This window comes from Schistocerca nitens, chromosome 1, assembly GCF_023898315.1.
Source record: "Schistocerca nitens isolate TAMUIC-IGC-003100 chromosome 1, iqSchNite1.1, whole genome shotgun sequence".
Taxonomy (NCBI): Eukaryota; Metazoa; Arthropoda; class Insecta; order Orthoptera; family Acrididae; genus Schistocerca; species Schistocerca nitens.
Genome location: NC_064614.1, coordinates 493,693,100 through 493,718,724, shown reverse-complemented (window position 1 = coordinate 493,718,724; position 25,625 = coordinate 493,693,100). Strand labels below are relative to the sequence as shown.

Here is a 25,625-nt window from a genome sequence, read left to right as displayed (position 1 = left end):
TAAACATAAAGAAATTAATGTGTTAAATTTGTAGAAGGGGGTGATGAGAATGGAAACTAAGGTCCTAAACATAATATTTCTTCTTTCTTTTCTGTCATTTTAGTATACTGTTGTTCCTGAAATATATGAGATACAGAAATTGACTCCCATTAAGAAATTTGAGAGATTATTTACAATTGCATAATATTGTCCTAAATGATAATTTGAAGTATGGATGTTAAATAGTCATCAATATTTACAGAATGTCGATCTTGACACTGGAGCATTTGAAACATAATTACATCAGTGTTGATGACAAAATATCGACCTTCAGTGTTGGTGTAAAACCAATCTACTTGTTACCACTGTCAATGTATTCTTGTCAGTAGGGCTTGCAGGGTGAGCTGAGCAGGAATACCACGTGTTACACAAAGTCAGTTCAAGTAACTGCAGTGTAATCTTTATGTGCTTGTGTTTAGAGATTTCTGCACAAAAAGCTTCCCTGTTTCGACCTATAGTGCATTTGTGGTTAATGTAGATAGTGACTCTTATTTCTGTATTACTTATGATCAGTAATGCCATTTTTATAAATTACAGTGTGCTTATGTATAGGTGGAGTTGACAATGTTATGGGATCCAGGGTCCAACTGTGAACTCTCTGTTACGAAATAATATTATAATCATGTATTTTTATAATCTGTAATTATTCGTGATAATTGTTTGATAGTCATTTGACAGTAGTCATCCTTAGGTGCTGTATAATAACAGATTTTCTTCTTTGGGAGTCCAAGATGGTGTGTTTATTGCATAGATATTATTTAGTTATAAAAATTTCGTATGTGTGTTATCTATGATTTCATGTTTATCCATTCTAGTTGTCAAATATTTCAATAAAATTTTTAGGTAGGAGTTGTATTGCAGGTCAGTTTGTTCAATAAGTCATTCGGGAAATTTCTTATGTGTGTGTTTATATCTACAATTCTTCCAAAATAGTCATAGCGCATCCCTTAGATATTTTGTGTTAAATTTATGTATATTTTCAGTATGTCGAGTAATAAAATAATTTCTGGATTACTACAGGTACTATCTACAACTTGGAGAAGATATTTTGTTAAGATATTTAGCATTTGTTATTTATAAGTCTCACTTCTGTCATCAGCAATGTGCGGAACAATGCATGACGTGTCATGGCTGGACTATGTGAGGAACCTGTAACATCCACCACATTAATACTACTAATTGAGAAGATGTAATTATTGATAACTTATATAATCACTATCAGAGTCTTACGAAATTGTGATAATAGTAATTATATTTTGAAAAATATTAGTTTTATGACTGAAACAGAATCGAATTGTTCAGTTTTTACTCCTCAGAAAATTTCATTTTATGCCTCAGGTGGTAATTACCCTCAGGTTGAGAACCACTGACCTAGACTTGCGTAAAAATATAATTTATAAAAATGACTTAATTGTTCATAAGTAAGAAGCTTGTTGTGCAGAAGTCTCTAAATACAAGCAAGTAAAGAGTGCAGCTACTTCTTAAACTGAAAAGAAATAATGTGTGGAAGAAGGCAGTGCATAATATGCGTTGCTCACATTGGTACAACCCCCCCCCCTCTCCCTCACACACACACACACACACACACACACACACACACACACACACACACACACAAATAAAATAAAATGAAGTAAATAAGCTATCCAAAAGTCTGACTTGAGTTGGTAAATACTGTGTAAATAATTGTAATGTAGTGTAAACAAAGTTTAATAGCAAGTGATGAGCTAAGGAAAGAGATTTCAAACTAATATGAGCAGTATCCAGTAGATTTAATGCAAAGTTTTGTGCAGCCATATCCAGTTATTGCCATGCTAGTGCACCACTTGCACTGTCAGTTACCGATATTTTAGATCGTTGTGATATTCTTTGGTCTATAGAATTGGCTACACTGGTAATTTGCGTAGAAAAGTATGTTGCAAGTAGTGAATTTATCTCAAAACCAGTATGTTGAACATAAAAACATCTGGTATACAATCAATACTGACTGTTGAAGGGAATGTAAAGAATAATATAATAACAGAAGCCAAAAAACACTTACTACCAGCTGAACATCTTAATACATTAACCATATCAACATTGCTGGCACCTGTATTCAAGAACATAAATTTTCAAGATGAAGGCAATCAAAACCACCAAAGATTTGCTTGCTGCTGTTGAAATGATTGGCTCTAAAGATGGGCAAAACATGCATACATACAAAAAACCACAAGAAAAGAATAATTTGCAAAAAGTGAACTGGAACTACTGTAACACTCCAGTTATTATCTGCAAAATAACCCTAAAGTTGCTCAACAAGATCTGTTAGAAGTATGGAATCATATCATCAGTACTACCTATCAAAAAAAGAAAAAAAAAGTGCTGAAGGGCTGTGTAACCACAATGTCAGTTTTCTAAAAGACTGTTGTCAGAAGTAGGATATTGTTCTCTGTCAATAATGCAGTGGATTGAAGAAGAAACTCCCCAAAAATCGTATTTCTAGTACAAAAGGTTGTGGTTTATGTAAAATTATTTATTTCTCTATTTATTGACTGATAAATATGCTATTAGGTGTATTTACATGTTGCTTTTCACACCATTCAATAATTAGCATCAATGTCTCAGGGTTAAAGCTTAGCCAATATCCCAGATCCATAGTTTCAAGCAAGGAATAGCAGCTTCCACTGTGTACAAATTTTTCAAACTTCAGTCCCTGCTTTGCCAGCATATTTATCTTGACTCATCCCCATGAATTCCATCTGTGCACAAAGCAACACATTCCCATTCATTTATCCTTAAAAAATGCAGTTTGTGCCAATTCTTTTTAACCTGGGTATTAAGAAGTTACTGATTAAAGAAATGAATTAATAATAAAAATAATTTAAGCCCAGAAATTCATAGAGGAATGATTTATTAAATGCATTTTTATACACGAAGATGATGTAACTTACCAAACGAAAGCGCTGGCATGTTGATGGACACACGAACAAATACAAACATACACACAAAATTCAAGCTTTTGCAACCAACGGTTGCTTCATCAGGAAAGAGGGAAGGAGAGGGAAAGACGAAAGGATGTGGGTTTTAAGGGAGAGGGTAAGGAGTCATTCCAATCCCAGGAGTGGAAAGACTTACCTTAGGGGAAAAAAAGGACAGGTATGTGTGTGTATATATATATATATATATATATATATATATATATATATATATATATATATATATATATATCCGCACATACACAGACACAAGCAGACATTTGTAAAGGCAAAGAGTTTTGCCTTTACAAATGTCTGCTTGTGTCTGTGTATGTGAGGATGGATGTGTGTGTGTGCCCGAGTGTATACCTGTCTTTTTTTCCCCCCTAAGGTAAGTCTTTCCGCTCCCTGGATTGGAATGACTCCTTACCCTCTCACTTAAAACCCACATCCTTTCGTCTTTCCCTCTCCTTCCCTCTTTCCTGATGAAGCAACCGTTGGTTGCGAAAGCTTGAATTTTGTGTGTATGTTTGTATTTGTTCGTGTGTCCATCAACATGCCAGCGCTTTCGTTTGGTAAGTTACATCATCTTTGTTTTTAGATATATTTTTCCCACATGGAATGTTTCCCTCTATTATATTCATTTTTATACACGGTTAGTTAGTGATGTCGACTGCTGTTGACCTGTGTGTCAACTAATCAGCTGATGTAATTATACCCCCCAACACCCCTCCCAAAAAAAAAAAAAGTCTGCTTTTCTCCCAAGCAGATGACTTCCTGCCTTTGTTACAAAAGTAGAGGAGCCCACTGATACTATTCTGGCTAGTACGGTGACACATCTACATAAATGGATACCCTGTATTTATACCTTTCTCGTGAAGTGTATTTTGCCATTTTCTTGGATACAACTGTGACTGAAATTCAATTTAAGTTAACATTCAGTACAAATATTATTTTAATGACAAATTAAGGGCAGAATAAGTAAAATCAGTGTAGTTTAGGTTGTAATTTGTCAGTTGACGTGGAAGACATTGTTACAGTGTTGAAGCACTCTAACAAATATGTATTAAAAGGCCACTTGCTGATTCACGGTTGGGTCCTGGTACTCAGTTCCTACGTGTAAAAAGTTTTTATTTTAGCCAGGACCAGCGGTCATTTGTGTAACCCCTCTGTGTTACTGTACATTAAGCAAAGTTTGAACAACAAACCAGAACCGGCACCCAGGCAAATTGTGTGAATTGTTTAATGCCTTTTGCAAAAGTTTTTAATTGAGCTGAAATCAATTGCACCATTTGAATGTGCGCTGTTCAGATTTTATTTACAAAAAGAGTTGCCCTTCAGTTACTCCGGATTGGAGAGAGACTGGTGATTCAAATTTGGTCCACCATTGTATCAGTCCTTGGTCCAAGGTGAGTTTTAACTGTTAAAAAATCTTAATTCATTTGGATTTTACATGCATAAAACATGTTTTTCCGGGAGGTTTTTGGACCGCGCCACTTGTGTACTTCAAGTTGTTGCGACACTGTTCAAACAATATAGGAAGGTAAATAAAATGGTAAAGTAAAAATGAACTTTTTTGTCCTATAATCCTTATCCGTTCTTCAGATACAATAATTTAAAGTTCACTAAATGTAGCACATAAAATTCATTCTTATGTGAATTGAATGTGCGGAAATGGCTTAAAGTGAATCAAATTAAAAGAAGGATTCTTACAATGAAATTGGAAAGCCACTTAAAGTCTAGCTTCATTTGGTTTTTACATGCAAAATACATGTGCTACCTGTGTGTTTCAAACTTACACGAATCTGCTCGAATTTTGTAAGGTGGTAGAAAAACTTGTAATTATTGGTCATCGTGTTGTTTTGTGAAAGATTGTTTCTTTGCCATGATATAGCAGTCTAGAAGTTGATTATCATTTCATTGTTTATACATTGAAGATTCTATGAACCAGTGGCTTAAACCCATGTTAAATGTGTGTAAGAACAAACAGAGAGAAATCGATGTGCTTCTGGAGAGTGGGATGCATCTTCAATATGAAATATCCTAGAATGAGGGTGCATGCATCCTAAAGAGTGTGTCAAATTGCATGACATGACAAACGCCATGTTGGATGACACGATGTCATGTATGATGTTATTGGCATAATCCGTATCACTTCAGGCACGTTGGGTTTACCTTCATAGCCTCAGATGTTATTGAATTTAGCATTTGTTAAAATTCAGGAGTAAATAAGAAACCTTTTTCCCACAAATAATAATAATAATAATAATAGTAGTTGTAGTAGTAGTAGTAGTAGTAGTAGTAGTAGTAGTAATCCTGCCCCAAGATACTGGCCTCCAAAGATAAATGCTTTATGAGTACAATGGTATCCTCTGTTTGGACATATGTCAGAGCTCTCTTACTGCCACCTTTTGAATTTTTTAGTAATATACAGTAGTTTTTTAAATCCAGAAAAGTAACATTTTTTTGTTGATTAGATTAGTACTATGTAGTACTATATTCGCTGTAAAGGAGATCTTCTACTTTCGTGTTGGATAGGTTTTATTTTAAAAATTATTATTATTATTATTATTAAATTTATTTATTTATTTTTTTTTTTTTTTTTTTTACTTCGAGGGATAAAGTATGTCTCCACTGAAGTTTTTTCTTACTAATTTCTTTGTTGCAGTTATTTCTTATACTTTGCTGTAGTTTCTCGTCAGTTTCCTTGTCATGGTTGTTCATTGCAGGTTTCTGTATTGTAGTTGTTCAGTGCTAATTTGTTTACCGAAGAGGCTTCCAAGAAGTCTGATACCGTCCAGTGAGATCCATGTTTCCGCGATGAATTTGCCACTAGATAAAAGTGCAGTGTGTTTTGTGAAAAGGACTGTTTTAAATGTCTTCTGACAGGAGACACAGGAAAGTGCAGAGAAATTAATAAAGCTATGGATGAATACACTACAGCAAACTGACCACACTATTCACAGTAGAAAGTCCATCTTCAGAAGAAAATGAACCAAAGCACTGTTGCACCTCTTGCCAGGAATTTTTCACAAATATCAATTCAGCTGTTGAATATTGTGCATCCAACAGTGAAAATGTGCAAGTTCTAACTAATATTCCAGAGACATTTTTCAAAGAAAACAATTTTGAACCACATTCCACCAGTATCTAAAGTACATGGTAGACAATTCAAGAAATGCGAGGTATGTAAAAGGAGTATTTGGAAGACCAGATCCCTATTATGGTCATCCTGTGGAAGCAGCTCAAGTTCAAATAGTGTGGTCATTTTATCTGGAAGGTAAATGGGACTGTTATCGGCAAAGCGCTGACGAAAAATACACTGTAACTGTAACACTTGAAGGTAAAAAAGTTGTGAAAGTGAAGAGGTACATAACTTGCAGTATTAAAGAAACTTTTTCAATTTATAAGAGCACCTATACAACTTCACACGTTGGAAGATCAAAATTTTATGCACTATGACCTAAGTAGGTAGTTCCACATCTACATAGAGATGTCTGTTTATGTGTGTACTGTGTGAATTTGAACTTTGTGTAGTAACTTTGCAGAACTTACTGGAGCACGTTACATATGACACCATGGTTGGACATGTGAAGTCGTAAGTAGTCTGTAACGTAAAGTAAGATACTTAGTTATTTCAAGAATGTGGTCACTCCCCTGGAAAGGCAGGACTGTCTTTACAGACGTAGCCGATAACTGTGCAGAAATTACATATGTGACATTGGAGGAAAATAAAGTAATTAAGAAAACTGTTGCCTTTGACAGTTTCATTCATGAACTTGGTAAATGGTCAGTGAAAGCAGTAATACACCAGCATCTGAAGAAATTGCAACAATAACACATTGCAGAAGTGAAAGGGTGTGTACAGGCTGAAGAACTACATTTAGTGCTTCACTGGTCCATAATTCTACCATGAGAAGTACAAGGGTATCATTGGAGTAATGACCAAGTTTCAATTTTTACAGGACTGACATTTTTCAAAACAAAACCAAAAGTGTTGCAGTTATAAGTGATGACACAGGACATGACTCAGCACATGCTTTGCTAGCAATGCGCAATATTCTTTAACTGCAAACAGGGGAGAGATGATCATCATTATTTCTGATCATGCTCCTAGTCATTTTAAAAATCGTTACCAGCTATTTGGATTGAGTAAGTCACTTGTGCCAGCTGACTGGGTATACAGTGGTAGTGGCCATGGGAAGAGGCCTTGTGATGGTGTACGAGGCCTGCTGAAGCACCATGTTACAAAACATAATCTTTCCAGACCAAATACAGCTGGGATTCAGAATGCTGAGGATTTTACTAGAGTTGTGAAATCTTACACATCCTCAGCTCTCCTTCTTTTGTCCAAAGAGGAAATCAAAGAATTCCATGAGCAGAAAAAGACGAATGGTCCAAACAAACTACTCCTGTGAAAGGAACTCAGAAGACTACATTTTTGGACTTAAAGTGTAGGCAGATTCATATTGCATGCACTTTAGAGTGCAAGAAAGAAGAAATTTAGTTCGTTCGGCCAACACCTGAGAAACAGCAGGATAATGTTCAGATTCTCAACCTGAGAAGATGGATGTTTGTGGCATGTGTGTATTACTGTGACTAGTGGATTGCAGAGACTATAGGCACCCATTATGAGTTAAACGAAATTGAATTGAACTTTATGCTACCAAATGGACTAGCTGCTGGATATAGGTTTCCAGGTGATGGACAAAAACAATGCCATCAGTGCTCAGTTCCTGTTCACAATATTATGAAGATTGACGATTGTAAGTGCTCAAGTTCCTATTGGTTCAACAGGAAGGCATCTCACTATATCAAAGGAAGATACTGAAGCAGTGGAACACATTTTTAGGTCATTGGCTGGCTAATTTCAGTACGAAACAGTGTGCACAGAAGTTGTATAAATTGAAGCCTTTGTCTTTGGACCTTTCACATACATTTTGGAACTATTTAAAATGCTTTAAAAAGGAGTCTCTTACTTATCTTTCAAAACTAAAATTATGTTAAATAAGGCTAGGTTTTGATTTTTATGAGCCTGTTATGTGATAATGTGGTAATTAAACAGGTTTTATGTATGGCAAAAAAATTTCCATTGTTTATAAAATGTGTTCAAAAAAAATCCACAAATTATAAAAAAAGTTCTGAACTCTATAGTAAAAGAACTTTGATAGATAAGGCCAAATGGAGGATTTCTTTATAACCATAAAGCCATTATCTGTCGCATAAAAAAACCAACAGCCTTAAACACATCATACCCCAACTTACATATATCTGGTCCTTTTCCAAGTCATTAAAAATCATATTCAAACCTCAGTCTGTATGAAACCAGCTATTAAGCAAAAAGTACCTCAGTATTGACAGATCTCACAACTTTATGAAATTCTACCTGGCCTACAACTTAGGTGTCAGTGCTAAACTGATCTGCCCTACCATTGAAACCCCCAGTACCACAATTTGTAAACTCAAAACTGGTTTCCCCCATTTCTATCTAGTTACATCCTGGGACTTTTTCAAGCTAAGCCCTAAAGTAAGACAATATCTTCCGAATATCATTCCCACACTGCCCACTGTGTTACCCTGTTAAACTCTATAACAAGACTTATTTTTATTTACAAGTATCAAAATATTCATGCTGCTGCAAGACACAGAATTTTTTTTAGTGTTGGGTCCTAAAGCTGGAACCATTCTGTAGTTGTAATCCTCCTCATGGCAGATACATTCATAACAAAATCTTGACCCAATTGTTGCTTCTCTGAGGAACATCCCATCTGTTTCAATATTGTAGTCATTTCTTCAGAATCGTCCCCATCCTGTGGACATCATTGTTGATATACATTTCTATGGTCCATTCTGTGTTTGTCAAGTGTAGGTGCTCTTGGGTTTTGTAGCGGCTGATAATTTATCCTTGATTAGTTTTTCTGTAGTCCATTAAATTTCGGCCGCGTATCGTCTAGCCATCCTCAGAGTGAGTCAAAAGTCTGACAAGATGCCAAGCGCGGCCTCAGATGCTCCACCACAGCGGTACTGCGCATGCAGGTCACAGGTGCTGGTCGGCGGCAGAGAAATACGTTTACACATGTGCTGCCTGTGGCGAAGGTGTACAGACATTAGATTCACTTATCGATGTATGATCATGACGACTTCTCTGCAATTTAATCTCTATAGCTTCCTTGAAGACAAATTCCCAAAAAAAAAAAAAAAAAAAAAAAAAAAAAAAAAAAGTGGATGCTAAAATCTTCACATCACTGTAATTCATGGAATGCCCTGTATCAATACAGTGTTTGGCCACAGCTGATTTGTCTGGCTGTAATAACAATGTGTATCTTCGATGCTCAACACACCTCTCATGAACGGTGCGTGTTGTTTGACCTATGTACGCCTTCTCACAATTTCTGCGAGTAATCTGATACACACCAGCTTTACGAAGCTCTAAATCGTCCTTCCTAGAGCCGAGTAAAGCTGCAATCTTCGTGGGGGGCCGGAAGATCACCTTAACACAGTGTTTATCAAGAATACGGCCTATCTTCGAGGGAAGAGCACCCACATAGGGCAAAACCGCACTAGATCTGAAGGCATTACTATCTTCTTCCCCATCACATACATGCATTTTAGGTTTTGCATCGAATGCTCTACGAATTTGCTCTGGAGAAAATCCATTTGATTTAAAAATGCTCTTGAGATGTGTGAGCTCTTCTTGCAAATTGTCTTTATCGGGTATACAGTGCACCCGATGCACTAAGGTCTTAAGGACACCTATGGTCTATGAAGGGTGATGGCATCTACTGGCATGAAGATATGTGTTGGTTTCCGATATACAGCATGTCTTATAAATTAGCTACCAGAGGGGAGAGGGGACTTCCCATGGCAACACCATAATTCAGCTGCTACCTTCAAATGCAGATGATATAGGTGTTCAGATACAATGTCAAACTTCCAACTAGTAAAATGAATTCGTTCTCTGACAATACAGAACCAGCCCTATGTAAAATTTTATTTACTGCAGCATTCTTAACAAAGTGAACCAACCTTGCAAATTTTGGGACAACTCCATGGTCATGGCACTTCAGTAAGAAACTCAAGGAGCTCAATAGTCTTGCTCTCTTGTGTCGTAATATGTCCAAACTATGGAACCATGAAACCATCTCCTCCTCGAAGAGGTACTTGATGTGCATTTTCAACTTCTCGCGGCGTAATGAATAGTCCATTAAATTTCGGGCATGCAGCCACGCAAATAAAATTTCCTCCACTGATATTTCAGCTGCGTATCGTCCGGCCATCTTCAGAGTGAGTCACAGGACTGACGACTTTTTCTGTAATTTGCTTTTTTATTTGTTGTTCAGTTTTCTTATTGTTTGTGCATTGTACCCATGCTCTCTAGCTATCTGATTCATTGTGTACATTTCATGTGTATAGTTGAGTTTGTCCTATGGAGTGTAGCATGTATGTGAAACTTTGTGCACTTCTGTGAGTGGACTGGCTGTTAACAGTTGTACTCACGGCTGTATGTATAGTTTGTATTGTGTTTACTGTTGATTGTGTCTATGGTGATGTACAGGAAATTTAATTTCACGATTGCTTTTGTCTTAACGGTGAATTCTATTTTAGGATGGACTGCATTTGTCCCTGGGTAGTTGTTTTATTCATGTCTGTTTCTTCTACCCTGTAAATCTCATCCAGTGTGTGCTCTGCCACGGCCAATTTCTCCACCTCCCCTAACCTGCAATGTCGCTTATGTTCTTTGATCCTGGTGTTGATCATCCAGTCATTCCGACATAAGGTTTTCCACATGAGGATGACATGTGGTGTAACAGAGCCAAAACACTCAGCAAAGTGACAAATCAGCAAAATAAATATCAAGCTCGGCCTTTCTGCCATAAATTCCCAGAGTGACAGACAGAATTGGCCGCATATTGTGCAAACGTGGGTTAAAGACTATTGTCAAACAAAAAAAGAAGATCAAAAAGTGTCTTAGATCGGCAAATGAGAAAAGACCCACTTGCAGTGTCAGGAATATACCACATACCATGCACATGTGAAAAGTTTGTCAAATGACTGGATGATCAATCAACACCAGGATCACAGAACATAAGGAACATTGCAGATTGGAGCAGGTGGAGAAATAGGCCGTGGCAGAGCACGCATTGCAGGAGACTAGACTACGTAGTAAAATTTTCCAACACTGAAGTTTTGGCTGGAGAGGAGAACTATCACACACACTTGTTCAGAGAACCTATAGAAATACAAAAACATGGGAATAGCTTCATCAAGAAAGAAGAAAGCTTCAAGGTAAATGGATCCTGGCTTCCTGTGCTGCAATGAACGACCGTAGCAAGAGGAGAACCACACCGGAAATGACTGCATAGAAGCCTTTGGACATCGGCACACCAGGTACATACAGTCTGTGGCCGCGAGCTCGGCTCACGTCCACCACCAGCAATGGAGTGTGAAACTTTGACAATGCTAGCCACTCGTGCTGGCGAACGTCAGAAAAATCATCAGACGAATGTCAGCTGAAGAACCAGAGACAGAAGCCAATAGGCAGTTCGTTAGCAAGTGACCTCGAAAGGCTTAACAATTTTATAATTATATGTCAGTCAAATTGACTCCCCCTGTGACGGGCTTATGGCCCAACTGCAGTGAGCATTGAGCTTGTCTGGGGGGGAGGGGGCGGGGTGGGAATGGGAGTACAGAAGAGGTGTGAGGTGTGGTGCAGGGAAGGGGAGGGATAGCAGTGTAGTGGTGGAGGAAGAGAGACCAGCGTTTGTGTGTGTGTGTGTGTGTGTGTGTGTGTGTGTGTGTGTGTGTGTGTGTGTGTGTGTGTGTGTGTGTGTGTGTGTGTGTGTGTGTTTGGGGAGGGGGGTCTTCATTTCTGCATATGAAGTGTTGCAGTCTTTTTTAAACATGCCTGCCTGCCAGTTACTAAATGCTTCCCTTATGTGGTGAGTATTGATCTATCTTGTTTCATAATGTTGCATTGCAGTCCGTATTTTCCAATGCTTACAGATTTTCCAATGGTTACCAAGCAAGGTGGCGCAGTGGTTAGCACACTGGACTTTCATTTGGAAAGCTGACAGTTCAAACCCGCATCCGGCCATCCTGATTTAGATTTTCTGTGATTTCCCTAAATCACTTCAGGCAAATGCCAGGATGGGTCCTGACTTGCTTCCGCATTCTTCCCTAATCCCATGAGACTGATAACCTCGCTGTTTGGTTCCCTCCCATGAATCAACCAATTTTCCAGTATATCTGAACAGATTTGTGGTGCTGTAGTTTTATCTCCGCTAAGGGCTTTTTTTTTTATTTTATTTAAAAAAAAGGTCTGTCACTTCTAATTGCATTTCCAGAAGTACATTATTGGGTGTAACCGAAAATGGGGTGCTAAATAATTTTAATCATTTTCTTATTTACACAGACCCTGAAATATTGTCTCAAAAATCTGACAAATTTGCATATTTCACTGACAAACCAATTGTAGTAATGTAATAATGTTTATCAGAATAATAGTAAAAGTGGTGTGCAGTGAAGTATCCTTGAATCTTGTCTATATGTTTTATTGAGTTGTTGCTGAGGTTACCGATGTGTTCTTAGTAACTAAAAAGTACATTCAATTAAGTAGTGTCTTATGTACAGATCTGTGTGTACTGTGCAAACTACATATCATGCAACAATTTAAAATGGTTAACAAGAATTCTCTTACTTGATAATATCATTGCTTTTTGCATAAGTAGCAAATGTTGTTGTTGTGGTCTTCAGTCCAGAGACTGGTTTGATGCAGCTCTTCATGCTACTCTATCCTGTGCAAGCTTCTTCATCTCCCAGTACCTACTGCTACCTACATCCTTCTGAATCTGCTTAGTGTATTCATCTCTTGGTCTCTCTCTACGATTTTTACCCTCCACGCTGCGCTCCAGTACTAAATTGGTGATCCCTTGATGCCTCAGAACATGTCCTACCAACCGATCCCTTCTTCTGGTCAAGTTGTGCCACAACTTCTCTTCTCCCCAATCCTATTCAATACTTCCTCATTAGTTATGTGATCTACCCATCTAATCTTCAGCATTCTTCTGTAGCACCACATTTCGAAAGCTTCTATTCTCTTCTTGTCCAAACTATTTATCGTCCATGTTTCACTTCCATACATGGCTACACTCCATACAAATACTTTCAGAAATGACTTCCTGACACTTAAATCTATACTCGATGTTAACAAATTTCTCTTCTTGAGAAACGCTTTCCTTGCCATTGCCAGTCTACATTTTATATCCTCTCTACTTCGACCATCCTCAGTTATTTTGCTCCCCAAATAGCAAAACTCCTTTACTACTTTAAGTGTCTCATTTCCTAATCTAATTCCCTTATACATAATGTTAGTATTTGTTTAATATTTATCTTAAAATTAAATTGTTTTCTTTTTTCAGATTTCTATTGTTAAAAGTGGGCTTGAAGAATGTAATGGTGAACTGGAAACTGTTGTAAGGAAAGCAGTTTCAGATACAGAAGGAGCATGGTCAAAACAATACAGTTTCATTGAGCAACAACTTCGTCATATATCAGAAAATATTAGAGAAGCTGAGAAACAGCATCAAGATCATACTCAAGTAAGTTAGTAACAAGTAATAAAACCTAATCTGTTGGTTGGCAATTGTTTTCATCCTGCATTTGTTATTGAAAGCTAATACTGTGACAGTTGTGTACTTTCAGAACAATGTAAAACGTCATTGACACAAAGTTACTCCAGTTTTCCTTCTCACCTCAGTCTGGAGTATTTTCATCCCTTTGCTTGTAAATAAACAATTATAATATTTATTTATTTATTTAAAGTTATACATTAGCTTTTTACACAACATCAGCTATCCAGATTTAGTGGCTATACTGCAACCTTATTACGCATGTTTTATTATTTATTTATTTATTTATTTATTGGTCTTCAACCTTCATAATAATGAAATACTTCAGGCTCATTCAGATCATGATGATGTCTCAGGAGTCCTATTATCAGGCCTTTCAATGCTCAGCGAAGAAAGTAACAGTAAAAAATACTCAACAATGTACAGAGGGAGGTGGCAAAACCTGAATAAGTACACCTCTATCTCCTAGATCTAAATCTACATCTGTACTCCGCAAACCACCATAAGGTGCATGGCAGAGGATACACTCCAGTGTACATGGAGCATGGGAAGAAAGAGTCTGAATAACTCTGTGTGTGCAGTAATTACACTAATCTTAACATCTCGATTCCTATGTGAGTGACATATGGGGGATTGTCGTATATTCCTAGAATAATCATTTAAAGCTGGTTTTAGAAACTTCGTTATTAGACTTTCTTGAGATAGCTTATGACTATCTTCAAGAGTCTTTCAATACCTTCAGTATCTCTGTTACACTCTTCCACAGATCAGACAAACCTCTGACCACTTGTGCTACCTTTCTCAGTATATGTCATTGTTCCTTGTCAGTCCTATCTAGTACGGGTCCCACACACTAGAGTAACATTCTAGAACTGGTTGCACGAGTGATTTGTAAGCAATCTTCTTTGTAGACTGATTGCACTTCCCCAGTATTCTACCGATAAACAAAATTCTACCACTTGCTTTACCCATGACTGAACCTGTGTGATCATTCCATTTCATATCCCTACGAAGTGTTACACATGGCTTTTTGTATGAGTTGACAGGTTCCAACAGTGACTCATTGATATTATAGTCATAGGATACTACATTTTACGATTTTGTGAAGTGCACAATTTTACATTTCTGAACATTTAAAGCAAGCTGACATTCTCTGCACCACTTTGAAATCTTATCAAGATCTGAGTGAATATTTATGCAGCTTCTTTCAGATACTGTTTCATTATAGATAAGTGCATCATCTGCAAAAAGCCTGGCATCCCCACCCATTTCGCTGGGGCACACTCGAAGTTAGTTCCACCTCAGACGATGACTCTCCATCCAACATAACATACTGCACCCTCTGTACCTAAAAGTTCTCAGTCCAGTCACAAATTTCATTTGATACCCCATATGTTCGGTCTTTTGACAATAAGTATAGGTGTTGTACTGAGTCAAATGCTTTTCGGAAACCAAGAATTTGAAATCCATGCTGGTTGGCATTGAACAGGTCATTCTGATCGAGATACGTCATTAGGTTTGAGCTCGGAATATATTCTAAAATTCTACAACAAATCTGTGTCAAGGATATTAGGCGATAATTTTGGGGATCACTTCTACTACCCTTCATGTAGATGGATGTGAGCTGTGCATTTTTCCAAGAACTGGACATTGTTTTTTGGTTGAGGGATCTAAGATGGATTATAGTTAGAAGAGGGTCTAACTTGGCCACAAATTCTGCATAAAATTTGACAGGGATTCCATCGGGCCCAGGAACTGTGTTCACTTTTAACTATTTCAGCTGTTTCTCAATACGACTGACACCATACTTAGTTCATTTATCTTTTCAGTGGTTCGAGGATTAAATTGGGGCATTTCTCCCGGGTTTTGCTTTGTAAAGGAACATTTGAAAATGGAGTTAAGCATTTCACCTTTTGCTTTGCTACTATCAATTTAGTTTCCTGTCTCATTTGCTAGGCATTGTACACTAACTTTGGTGCCACTAATAGCCTTTACATATGACCAGAACTTCTTTGGGTTCTGTGAAAGATCCCTTGATCTTATTATACACCAGTGGTTAATTGCTGAATGGATGCATATGACTTGTGCTTAGTTTTCCTAGGAATTTTTTACTAGTTGTCCTGCAATGAATCATTTTGCTATCATGTTTCTTGAAGAAAATCTATTCTGTTATTTATATACGTATTATACAGCAGTATTATCATAGGAGGTCAGTAACATTAGCAAGGACACTGAGAAAGAAGGAAAGCTGTGAGCAGAGAAAGCAGTGGGGATGTGGACAGTACGTTTATGTAAGACAGTCTTTTTTAGAGGACTATTGATTTCCTTAAACTGCATTTGCTAAGCCAAAAAGTCACAAATATAGTGGCTATTATTCATTCATGAGGAATTTCTGTAACACAAACATATCTGTGATACAGGAACAGAATGGGTTCATATTGCACACAGCAGGCACCATTAATGTTCCTAATTTGTGTTTGGTGATAGGTGGAAAAAGTCTACCAATCAGTGGTAAATGTTCCTTGTTAATCTGGCCACAGTAGTAAAAACTTAGGAAACAGTGATTTAGTTCTAACACCAGCAGAGTTGCACGTCCCATACAGAACACATACATAGCCTTCAGTTTCATTAAAATCTTAAACTGGTCAGTGACAAAGAAGGAATTGGTATCACTTCTCTTGGAGATATGCTCTACGCTTTCATTAGTTTTATTTATGACAGCAAATTTTGAAGACAACATTTAAAATGTAACTAAAATAAATTTACTGATGATACTAAGTTTTTGACATACAGGAAACTTTGTTACTGAATTTGGGTGAACACAGGTGAATGAATTCTTACGAATAAATCATTTTCATTCACTGCGAAGAGGATCTGTGTCGGGGATCTCAAACACACGATCATTTCAGTTAAGATATCCATGAAGCTGCACTCACACATTAACACATTGACAGTCAGCAGTTCATTACAAGAAGCAGAGCACTAGGGTTACAATTAATTAATTCCTGCATTTTCTGCTCAAACTTGAAAGGGTTCTTGTTGCTTGAGATGAAGCAAATTATGTTTAGAGGAAAGAAGAATAGTGATGACAAAGTGCTCCACCTCAGTACTGCATACAGTTATAATGCAGACAGTAACAGTGTCACTTCAGTTGCATATCACATAAGAGTAATATAAATAGATTTTTCCACTGGCCTCATAAAAAGATACAAAGGAGGATTCAGCTAAATGTGAACAGTACCTGCATAGCAGAATTGTATATTTTAAAGTTTTGACCATTAGTAGAAAGGCTGTTACCAGCAACTGAGTAAATAACTTTCACATATTATTGAGGATTAAAATTTTAAATCCTGTTTGAATGTTGTATGAAATAAAATTGTATTATTTCCTGTCGTTATTACTTATGATGATATCTTGTGTGTTCATCACTTGGCTGGATGTTTTCCACAGCTTGCTTTTTCATTCCTCATTTGATCTGTTCTGCACATGTTTACCAAAGTTTGTGTGTTTTTCTCTGGGTCCCCAAGAAAATGTCCCAATGACTATATAGCATACCATATTTTAAATGACAAGAACACACAATTAGTACATAAATGTTAGATGTGAGGCAGGAAGCATGACATTGACACTGCAGAATTGTGGAAAAATACTCTTCAAGCTATCATAGGAAAGTACAGTCCTAATGATGATTTTAATGCAGATGAAATTGTTTTATTTTTGCACTTTCTGCCTGGAAAACACTTATGAGTTCATAGCAGAAAAATGCCAGGTGGAAAATTTAGTAAAGGGAGGCTAACGGTTTCACTGTGTTGTAATCAAAGTAGAACATGTTCTGACTCAGTTTTCACAATGATGCTCAAGGTGGTGATAAATTTGATTGACTTATCTATTGATTGGAATTTACAAAACTAAAATAAAAATATTTCAATTTAAAGAAAATTAAAAATGTAAAGTATTCTAAGTTAAGAGTTTCCATTGACCATTTTGATTTAAATGTTGCAAGGCTGATCGAATTGTTCATCCCAGATTGTTTATAAATGACTAGTATAGTACAAAAGTGTAGATGTTGGGAAGCCAAGAATCATATACAACAACGTTGTTTCCATGTGATGAAATACCTACAAATTTTCACAAAAATGACATGTCAGTTGGCTTAAATAAAAGCAATTTGTCACAATCTCTTAAAATTCGTTAGAGCTGCTTCATCCTGAAACATGTAGCCTGTCAGCAGAAGTTATATTGGACATCTCTGCTTTAATGTGTGTAAAATCAGTTTCCAGATTTCTCTATGCCAATGCGGTCTACCTCTCAGTCCTGCTGAGACGCACAATGGTAAACATGCTCGTGCGCACACACTCCCTACATCACTCGCTCTTCACCTAACATTGTGGCATCTTCGCTCTACAGCTGTCCTATATTCCTATAATGTTTACCACCCGGATAAGGTTCTCTTTAAATCAAATGTGTAAAAGTTTCCAAATGTATTTACTGCTTTATCCACTTCCAAAAAGTCAGTGTCTGAAGTGCTGGATACACTCAAGTTCTTTCTCTCACTGAAGGCGCTGTTATTCTTGTAAGAAGCTTCATTATATATACATTTATGCTTTGGAAAGAAAATTGAATAAAAGATAATTAGTTAGGTGAAATATACTACAAAGTTTGCACTGGAAGAGTTAAATATAAATATAATTCTTTACATAAACAGTGTTAGTTGTTTTACACGTACTCCGTTTAACATGTTAGTTCAATAACAAAATTTCATGCCTGTTTTTGTATGTGTGTCTCTTCTACAGCTATTAACTGGGAGTCTCCACAAGTCAGCACATGCTCAAGAAGTACATATAGAAGAACAACGCATGGCATATGCCAGTTTTATTCGTGACCGTGTCCTTTCTCTCGAACAGCAGTGTGCACATATATCTGACTGGCAGTACAGTATTGATGGTCATGTGCAAGAACGGGATAAAGATGTTGAACAGTTCCTTGTGGAATTGCTACGTCAAGATATCCCTACTGGTAATTTCACTTTACTGCTTCCAGTGTTTGTTATAACTGCTGCAGAGCCATTTCCTCTTAATTGTGTCCCTTGATTTGTAGGCACCACTCCGCAGAGAAGGCAGTTCAACTACCCGACAACCTTAATAAATTCAACACCTACAAGGGTGTTGGAAAAGTTACAAAAAATTCATGAAGCTGCGCAACTCAAAAATAAGCTGGATCAGGTGAGCTACATATTTTTGATGTGGGCTGTAGGAGAAAATAAATGCACCATCCTGTCCATTGTTAACCTGTACATGCTGCTTGGAGAAAACAAAGCTTGAAATCATTATATATGTAATGCTTTCTCTATTATAATCTTGTGTTTTCCAGGTTATTTCAGAAGATGTAGAAGCAGAGAGCACAGACTCCTCCATCAGTAATCAAGATGCAGAAAATATATTAAGGACACCCATTAGCTTACATAAAGCTAAGAGTAATGAGGTATATATTGTTTAGAGTTATATTTCCGCAATGTACAAGAGTTGCCCAGAAAGTAACGCACTACATTTTTTTTCTCAGCCGAAAACAATTCTGTAAATGTGAAACGTTACTTACGTGTTATGTGAAGTCACCTGAGTGCACCAAGTTTCTGCCACTTCCGACAGGTAGTGTAGCTGCAGGGCAGTTACAAAATGGTGCATTACAAGCGACATGCCTTCATTGAATTTCTCACTGCAGAGAAAGAAACTGTGGGGAATATTCACAAACACTTGTGCAAAGTCTATGGAGCAACTGCTGTCAGCAAAAGTAGTCGCTGGGCACGTAAAGTGAGGTCATCAGAAGGCGGTTCAGCAGAGCGTTAAGATTTGCGGCAGTCGGGGAGACCGTCCATGGCTGTCACACCTGACCTAATCTCCTCGGACTTCTACTTGTTTGGGCCATTAAAGGATGCCGTTTGTGGAAGACATTTCGAGTATGAACAGATGACGATTCATACAGTGAAGCAATAGCTCTGCCACCAAGACAAGGATTGATACCAACAGGGCATACACGCCCTTGTTTCGCGCTGAATGAAGAACATAGAATGAGATGGAGATAAAGTGGAAAAATAGGGTGTGTAAAAATAAACACAATTCTTTCGTGTGTGTAATTCTCATTATGTTCAATAAAGGATTGTTAAAGGAAACAAATGTGGTGCATTACTTTCTGGGCAACCCTCATTTATTTTATTACTAAGTGCTTTCTAGAATCACAATGTGTGCAGTTACCACTGATGGGAAGTGGCAATGGCAGAGTCCCTATCTCAGTAAGATTTATTGTATTTAAAATATTTTGCAGCCTTTTGTTTTACCTCTAAACATAAAATCCCAATTTACTCTGGTTTTATTATTTTGGAAAGCTAAAAAATCCCAAGTATCCTCGGGCAACTTAAGAAGAGATCTTTGAAAAATTAAATCTTGCTTAAATCCTACATTCTTAGTGTGGCTGTCGTGTTTTGGCTGAGGTGGTTGCCTCTAGATATTGTCTACACTGTGCGCTGCTTGGGATATTTGCCAACAAAACACACACTTTCAACTTCTGTTCCATATTGTTGCTTAGGCAGCACTTTTGAAAGAGGATACTACAGTAATCCTGAGACTCACATTGAATTTAGCAGCTCAGAAAGTGAAGGAAAATGTGATGTTTTCATTAGAAACTGGAAGTTACAACAGTTCGTCAGTTAAGTGCTGGCCAATGGTAAGAGAAAATACGTCCACTGTGCTCCAGCAAGCTCCTCCAATGTTAGTGTTCACAGGAAACCTTTGTGAACGACTTCATAGCTACACAAACTAAAAAGTGACTTAAAGTTTTTTGATATTTTAGTTGATGTCCAGTACATGAGTACACTCGGGAATTTATTTATGGAAATGTTCAGAAAGCTATAACTCATTATTTTGAGCTTTAAAAGCTATCTTTGTAAGTATATAAGTAATGTCTTTCAATGTAGGATGTTTTTTATTAATAAAAATATATGTTTTTGGAAGATAATTTCTTGAAACAAGCTTTTTGTTGCTTTTGTTGAAAATATCTGGATAAAAATTTCATGATCTGAGGTGACAGGGTAGGAAGGACAACATGTTGCAGTCTGAAGGATTAGGGAATTGGTAATATCCATTATATTTCTTGAAAATGAATTAATCTATCCACAGGGAAGATGTCTCAATGCTTTTGTTGGAGGAATTGTGTGTGTTCACTTGTGTGCTGACAGAGCAAGTGTCAAAGCATTCACAAACTTCGCTGATAAGCTATTGCTAGTGCATATCTGTGACTTCCACAATTCCTTCTGCAAGTGTGCAAGGAGATTTTATTGACGCTGTTATAGACGAGACATCCCTTTTGAATTGGTTGTGTAACTTTTCAAGTTAGATATTTCACATATCATGAGAATAAAATATATTCTTAAAACAAATGTCAAGAATCCTAAACATTTGGTTTTAGTGTTATAAATGTCTTGAAATGAACAAATTCATGAGCCAGTCACTTAAAGGATGGTTGTACAAAGATATTTACAACTGCCATACCAGCAGGTCTGCACCTCACACTCCAGTATGTTCTTGGGCTATTTCAAGGCATTTTTGTAGTCACTTGGTCGCAAACCTCGTGTTGTGTCATAATGATTTATTCACAGGGTGAGGGCCATCTTAGACCCCCCCCCCTTTACCTGATTGTCTTCAGCTCGGCTATCCACCTTTGTGGATGTTTGCATTCACCTACTGACTGCCCCATAAGAATGTGTGTTCACACCAAACCTACCAGTGACCAGCAACAACTCAACTTCAACAGCTGTCAACTGGTTAGCACCAAAAAGTCTCTCCTGCAGTGTCGCCACCTGTAGACCCTGCATTTTAATTGATATCTGTTGTTGTTGTCGTCGTCGTCGTTGTGGTCTTCAGTCCCGAGACTGGTTTGATGCAGCTCTCCATGCCACTCTATCCTGTGCAAGCTTCATCATCTCCCAGTACCTACTCCATCCTACATCCTTCTGAATCTGCTTGGTGTATTCATCTTTTGGTCTCCCTCTACGATTTTTACCCTCCACGCTGCCCTCCAATACTAAATTGGTGATCCCTTGATGCCTCAGAACATATCACTACCAACTGATCCCTTCTTCTAGTCAAGTTGTGCCACAAACTTCTCTTCTCTGTTCAGATAATGATGGCATATCCTCTTGTCACTCAATAATACACAGGACTGTAACGAAATCGTATTGTTGAGACTTCTACCTCCCAATGTGCCTATCCATCCAACTTGCAACACATTGTTTTCAATGCTTACAATGTCCCCATCCCCCAATTACACATTTCCATCCCCCACACCCGTCCCAATTCCACCCTGCTCTCTCTCTCTCTCTCTCTCTCTCTCTCTCTCTCTCTCTCTCTCTCACACACACACACACACACACCTTCCATACACTAAATTTCTAGCTGTTTCACTAGATCCAGTTACTAATATGCCCTACTTGGATCAACTGTATTTTTTGGGGGATGCTGGTTCTGACACTTAACTTAATACTGTAGTACTTAAACACTCAAAACCGTTTAGTTTAATTTGAACTGAAACTTCTTGATATGAAAATTGTGTGCATACTACAGATATTTATTACAGAAAATTCAATATCAGTTTTTAAATTTAAGCAAGTTACATTGCGGGACTGAGAATTACAATTTTGTAGCCCTTTCATTCAAACTTCAATGGTGTAAGCAACAACTTATTGGAATAAGTTTAGGTGGCACTAGATAACTTTTACCATATTTCTCCAAGTGTTCCATTTCTGAATCACACTTCTATTTTGTTACAGGATATTAATAAAGAGAATTCACGGCCTAGTGACAAAGAAACGAACAAGTTACTCAAGTCTGCAAGTTTAAATGATATGAAAGTCACACCACGTAAACCTCTGAATGCTAAAAACTGAATGCTTTTATATCACGACGTTACTTGAATTTATTTTGTACATTCCTGTAAGAGGAAACAAAAGTTTAGTGAACCTCAGCTTTATCTTGCAATTAAATGTAAATGAAACATATATTGTAGTTGTGCGAAGCTGTCTGTAAATATTATGACAAAGTTTTTACAGCTTGTTTTAAGAGAAAAAAATGCCAGTAGGGTTAGGTTTTCACTGCCATTTTTACCATCATACATGTGAATATTTATAGAAATATAATAAATTGTATGTTAGTGTGCTAATGTTCTTTTGTAACTAGGCATTTATTTTAATTTTTTGTACATTCCTGTAACAATAACTGAACTTGACAGCTTTGTGTCGAGTCTTACTGTAAATTAAGGAAACAGTGCCATTATGACGCCAAAGTTGTATTACAGTAAATTGACTCCAGTTTGTAATGCTTTTATAACAAATCATTTTTTTGTATTCCTGTAAAAGAGTGGTCCCAGCGTCAGTCCTTGTGGTACACTTGTAGTAAGTCAGCCACAATCTGAAGGTGTTGTTTTACAGTGTACGTGCCCTGAGTTTTTTAGTGGAATATTCTCCAACCTTTCTGTTAGCAGCCAGATCTCAATACCATACTACTGGAATTCCTGTTGTAGGAAAATGGAGTGAGCTGCACAAGAAGATGCTTTGGACAAATAACAGAATACACCAGTTTGCAATATTTTGTTTAAATTTTGTATAATTTGATACATGAATAGAAAAATTGTAAATTTTATGGAGAGATGTATTTGAAAATCAAATTTGAGAAGTATTGTACTTTGCAATAGGTGTGTTTTTCTTGTGTACATATTATTTTCCAGCACCTCCATGATAGAAAAAACCGTGAGACTGGCCAGTGCAACTGAAATTTGACTGTACATATGTAGCATTGGCATTGCTTCATCCTTTGCAGTATCAATGCCAGTCTTCTGAGCTTGTTTAATACTTGGGTGCCTGACTGTGCTTAAAGAAAGGAGCTGAACAATAATGGACATTCACATTGCTCCACTTCTCTCTTCAAGTATTGCCTGAATTATTATTATATAGTATTTCATGTGATATGAAAATTTTCGTGATTCAAGACTCTCTCTCTCTCTCTCTCTCTCTCTCTCTCTCTCTCTCTCTCTCTCTCTCTCTCTCTCTCTCTCCTTCCCTCCCTCTCTCCTTTTTTTCCCATACTGTATTGGCAACAGAAAATTGTGAAAAAAATAATGTCAATGGCAGGGGCATTTTTTGCTTTAGAAATGTTTGTCATTGACTAAATGTGTTGCATATTAATGCACTGCTCTCCTGTGTAATTCTGGTGGAAACATTAAGAATGGAACACTATTGTAAGTGACAAAGTAATAGTTTCAATTTATGTTCATCATAATTCTTCAGAACATTAATATTAAAATCTCTTCGAATATTATTTTGTTTCTTGTGTCTGCTAGGTGGCACAATGGAAATTTTTCCTTCCAAAAATATATGAAAATCTCCCTGTGGGGATGTGTATACTTCGTAATTTTTAACTTAATGTTATTTTTAACGTGCATGACAACTTCTCCTTACTAAGTAAGGTAGCACAGCAACCAGCAGACTGGAGTCACATTCATGAGACAGTGGTTCAAATCTTTGTTCGGCCATCTAGACTTAGGTTTTCCATAATTTCCCTAGATTGCTCCAGCCAAATGTGGGGATGGTTTCTGTGATAACGGCATGACTGATTTCCTTCCCAAACTTTCTGTAGTCAGAGCTTGTGCTTGGTCACCCATGGCTGCCCTGTTGTTGGGATGTTAAGACTCTTTAATCTTCCTTTCTTCCTCTCTCCCATCCCTCCATCCATGCTTTCCGTACAGAAATATCCAGCTACTATACAGTCCTCTGGGTTCAATATACAGACTCTTTGTTCAAACAAATTTCGGGCTTGCATCCAGTTGTTGTCTAATTCATTGCATGATATTTCGACAGGGCACCTGTCAGTCATCTTCAGGTGAACCAATGAATGCTTGCTCCATTCCACCATATATAGTGTGCTCAGAGTATTCCATTCAAATGTAAAGATTGAAGTTGACAGATGGACCACACTTCACAGTGGCAGTGCCCTCTCTGGTGGAACTGCAAAATTCAGCTGTTGTTTTACCATTCACCGGCACTGTCAAAGTTCATCAGATTTTCCACCAGATGTATACCCACAGATTGCTTAAAATTCGTAGATTTCTATACTTATGTTTGGGCAGCCTTATATATAAACTGCTTTTATAAATTAAAGAACCACACCCACACAGACAGAGAGTGAGTTAACAATAATAATAATTTTTTTTTTTTAATTTTTAAGGAGGCACTAACATTGCCAAAGGTGATAGCTTTTGCTTCCAGGGTACTCCAAGTTAGAGGTAATCTCTCTCTCTCTCTCTCTCTCTCTCTCTCTCTCTCTCTCTCTCTCTCTCTCTCTCTCTCTGTGTGTGTGTGTGTGTGTGTGTGTGTGTGTGTGTGTGTGTGAGAGAGAGAGAGAGAGAGAGAGAGAGAGAGAGAGAGAGTGTGTTTGTGTGTGTGTGTGTGTGTGTGTTTCTTGCTGACTGACAGTGTGTCTTTCAGGGGTAATCATTTGGCAGAAATCTGTCATTGCTGCATGAAGTGACACTTATACTGCTATTTAAGCACATGTGGCCTAAGGAGGTGCGACTAATCTGAATTATTTCGAGGTGTGTGGCTGGTGGATACCTTCACCAGAAGCAGTTCATGCATCTGAATTTGCACCTGTACAGTCCCTCGCTAAGATTGCCACTGAAACAGTCTAAATTGATTGATGTATTAACCCTCCTTTAAACAGAGTTATATTTACTACTTCATTCTTGAAGGAAAGGAAGCACCATGATCAAGACTGCAGTATAATACAATCGGAAATAATGTCGCTGATATCCAAAGATTGCTGTCTACAGTATATGTAGGTACCATTTTCAGGATGAGTAATTTATAAATGAAAGAAACAGCCTTCCTTTCCACAAGACACATTGTGAAAAACACTTTTACACAAATACACATAGCTGTCTAACACACACAACACGTCCAACT

The 25,625-nt window shown here is 37.4% G+C and overlaps 1 protein-coding gene across 1 annotated transcript in view; it reads left to right on the top strand.

The window, feature by feature from the left end:
- Positions 1–23,979, top strand: part of LOC126252652 (kinesin-like protein KIF11-A) — a 226,820-nt gene extending 202,841 nt beyond the window's left edge. The window contains exons 14-18 of the mRNA XM_049953558.1: positions 13,412–13,591; positions 18,415–18,637; positions 18,719–18,843; positions 18,992–19,102; positions 22,440–23,979. Of these exons, the coding sequence (XP_049809515.1) occupies positions 13,412–13,591; positions 18,415–18,637; positions 18,719–18,843; positions 18,992–19,102; positions 22,440–22,556 (756 nt within the window). The 3' untranslated portion in view covers positions 22,557–23,979. The remainder of the gene's footprint in view (positions 1–13,411; positions 13,592–18,414; positions 18,638–18,718; positions 18,844–18,991; positions 19,103–22,439) is intronic.
- Positions 23,980–25,625: the final 1,646 nt, after the last annotated feature.